A 3321-nucleotide genomic window follows, 5' to 3' on the forward strand; every position below is an offset into this window, starting at 1 on the left:
TTTTTTTTGGTATCCAGGGCTTGAACTCAGTCCCTTGTGCTTGCCAGAGAAGTGCTTGTTATACTGAGCCATCTTCCTCCTATTCTAAATGCAGCATATTTCAGGAAATTATTTAAAGTTCTATATTTCTATAATTTTATTGCCTTAAAATATAACTTACAGACATTGTATTCTAAAATAAAATGTATCATTAACTAACAGATGAATATACTACATTATAAGACTCAAAAATACAATGGGTAAATCCACCTGTATATTTCTACATGTATTATATAGATTAATGCTTGGGAGAAATATAAAAATGTTAATATGCACTTGCAGAGGGTAATGTATCATGCAAAAATGGCATTCTGTAAATCACAGGAAAAGCTGACTATAAACTTGTATTATGTGTGCATGACTCATATAGAGTTGAGGTAACCAGTAGAATATTTTATGTTATGTTCAAGTGAATTGTTATGCTGCTGCTTTTTGCTGAATTTCTTTCTATTTCCTCTTCCATTGAGAAACATCATTACCCACTTAGAAACTTCATAACTGGTAGCAAGTAGAGCTGACTAATGTAGCACTTTGGTAACACTGTTTAAACCATCCAGAGAAAGAACCCAGGAGGAGAACAATGTGGCTGTACCTTTATTTAGCAAATCAAATTTGTTTAGTGTAAGTAGAAAACATGAGAAGACGAATCTTTTCCACTACCTACTGCTTTCATTTGAGTTCATTTCATTTCATACATAGACTTTTGTCCTTCGTGTGCTAGTTGAGAAAGACACAGTTGTCAAATCCATAGGACAAAGAAGAGCTCACTTACTAATTTAATCCGGTGGCCAGGGGTGGCACTGATCTCCCACGTGCACTCTTTCCTGCTTGGGTACTTGTCTGGCCAGTTGGGACTGGTGATGTGACCGCTGGGGCTGTGGATCTTCTGTTCACACTCAGCTGCACCAGTAATGAAAGGATTGGTTAGTGTGGGAATCTCACCCCGGACTGGGCCAGAAAGCAGGTGACCCACTTGCCCCTGCTCCACCAAGAGATGTTCCTGGGTGTTGTCAACACATCGCTCCCATGTCTACTGTCACAGTCGTCTGCAATGGGAAATATGCTGCTGAGCATAATCAGGCAACATTTGTGTTCTGACTCACTGGAAATTGAATGTTTACTACAGATCAAATAAATGCGCAAAAGGAAAACAAACTGCTTAGAACTGTTGGATATGTAAGCTCAAAATGTAATGCAGCAACATGTTTTGATAATCAAGAATGTCAGCACCGGGTATGAGAAAAATATGAGATGTATTGCCATCAACAGAAATTAATCAACTGTGTGATCTGAATTATTTTTCTTTCCCTATTAATGGAAACGTAATTTGGAGCTAATTAACAGCATCACAGCATTTTATATATCATGCATTTTCTCTCTTCCTTACTTATACATGTCCTTAAATACCTAAGCTATAAGTTGGCCCGCTAATGGACATTCACCCCACTTCCATTTAACATGACTACCATCTTTACCTAGGAAATTAAGGATTCGTTTAGTGTAAGTACAAAAGCATGTAGAGAGAATCTAACACAGTAATAAAAGAAAAATTGAAGGAACAGATGCCAGCCTTGGAGATAACTTCTAAATTAACTTCAAAGATTAACTCATTTAGTCAGCATGAAATTTCTTCTATGTTTTTCACAACTAATGTTCCTTTAGATGAGACTCATCTATATTGAATTTCAAAACTATTCGTGATGGATCTATCAGTAGGTCATTTTCACTCATTTATGCAGTGATACACTATAAATCTTGGTTAAGATAGGAATTATTTGTTGTGTCTGGTGTATTCCATCATTCTCAAACACAGATTATTTTCTAAAATTTTTCAAAAAAATCTACTTGGCAAAATTCTTTCCTCTCTGGATGATACACCTGTTACCCCGAGGATCACACACCAAGACTCTGTCCCCAACAGTAAGTAATGTAGATTCCATTGCAGCTGCTACCACAGTCGCATTCCTTCTACTAATCCCTCACCTTAACCACCATAGGTTTTCATAGAACAATTTGGGTTTACAGAAGAACAAAAACTAAAGAGAAAGATAAAACTAAAGTCAAAGATCCTGTCAAACTCATTAGGATCAGCAAGACAACAGCCTTTAAGTCTGGACCCAAGGCCAAGGACGCATCAAAAGAATATAGCACTTGCCTAAGTCTGAGGCCCTGCGTGGGAGTCCTAACACTGCAAAACCCTTTCATAAAGCTTTCCTAAATTCCATCATCTCTACTTTTGCCTTGCCATGTAAAATGTGGGGCTCACAGGCTCCACAACACCTTGAACAAAGCTGGGAGGCTCAATACTGAAACGGACAAGGTACCTATGCGACAGCAGATTGGAGGGAAGTTTAACCTCTCTGTTGGCAATAAAAATGAACGTTCTTTGTGATTACAGGACATCACTATATTTTAGAGGAAGGCTTTTTTCAGATAACTTCAGAAATATTACCTGTTCTCACAAACAGGGACATATTTGCTACTCATGAGGCACGGGTTATAGGCATAATTTGCAACAGTTGTTTAGTTTAGGGTTTTTTTCCTATACATTACTTTCCACACCTGCAAAAACAACAGGGTCTATTTCTAAGCCTATATTTAATAGTGTACCCAACCCAGTTGTAAATGTTATGCTTTTACATGAATGTAGAGAATAATTCTTTTTTGTATACGGTTCTGTACAAGGCCAGTCTGTCAAACGGTAACACAGGGTTATCCCTCATATGTGCTATTATTGGAATGGAATTGAACAGAATAAAGCAATTTCAGGATAGTCTTTACCTTTTAAGGTGCATACGAAAAGTATCTAATGAAATTTTAGCCAGGCTTTTCCAATCTACATATGCTAATGACTAAAATTATAAAATCTTCAATGGTTCTCTTTTCAGTGCAAGCACAAATTCAGCTTAAGTAGAAATTTCCAGAAGAGACCCTCAAAGAAGGAAATAAAAATGAATAATTATTCTTTTTTCCCATCTAACTCAAAGTAATAGAAAGAATTTAAATCACTCTTTCAAAAAAAAAATACGGAACTCTTTTAAGGCCTTGAGGACAAAATCTACTAGGCAGTTTTTGTGCTCCACATTTGCTATTTTGGCCAAAGCACTGACTTGAAATGTTAAATGGCCCTGATTCTACCACTTTCAAAGGTCTTTCTTTGGTAGGCATTTGAATTTAATGCTTCTGTATTTATAGATACATCACTCATGTAGTACATATATGAGATATTTTCGAGGAAAGTATTCTACCAAATTCAAAACACTTGGAAGAAGTTGTTTAATA

General features: G+C 36.5%; 1 protein-coding gene across 1 annotated transcript in view; it reads right to left on the minus strand.

The window, feature by feature from the left end:
• Window positions 1–3321, minus strand: part of Tll1 (tolloid like 1) — a 221981-nt gene that overhangs the window by 17624 nt on the left and 201036 nt on the right. Inside the window, exon 18 of the mRNA XM_023714616.1 lies at window positions 812–939. Coding sequence (XP_023570384.1) covers window positions 812–939 — 128 coding nt within the window. The remainder of the gene's footprint in view (window positions 1–811; window positions 940–3321) is intronic.

This window comes from Octodon degus, unplaced genomic scaffold (assembly GCF_000260255.1).
Source record: "Octodon degus isolate 3935 unplaced genomic scaffold, OctDeg1.0 scaffold00036, whole genome shotgun sequence".
Classification (NCBI taxonomy): Eukaryota; Metazoa; Chordata; class Mammalia; order Rodentia; family Octodontidae; genus Octodon; species Octodon degus.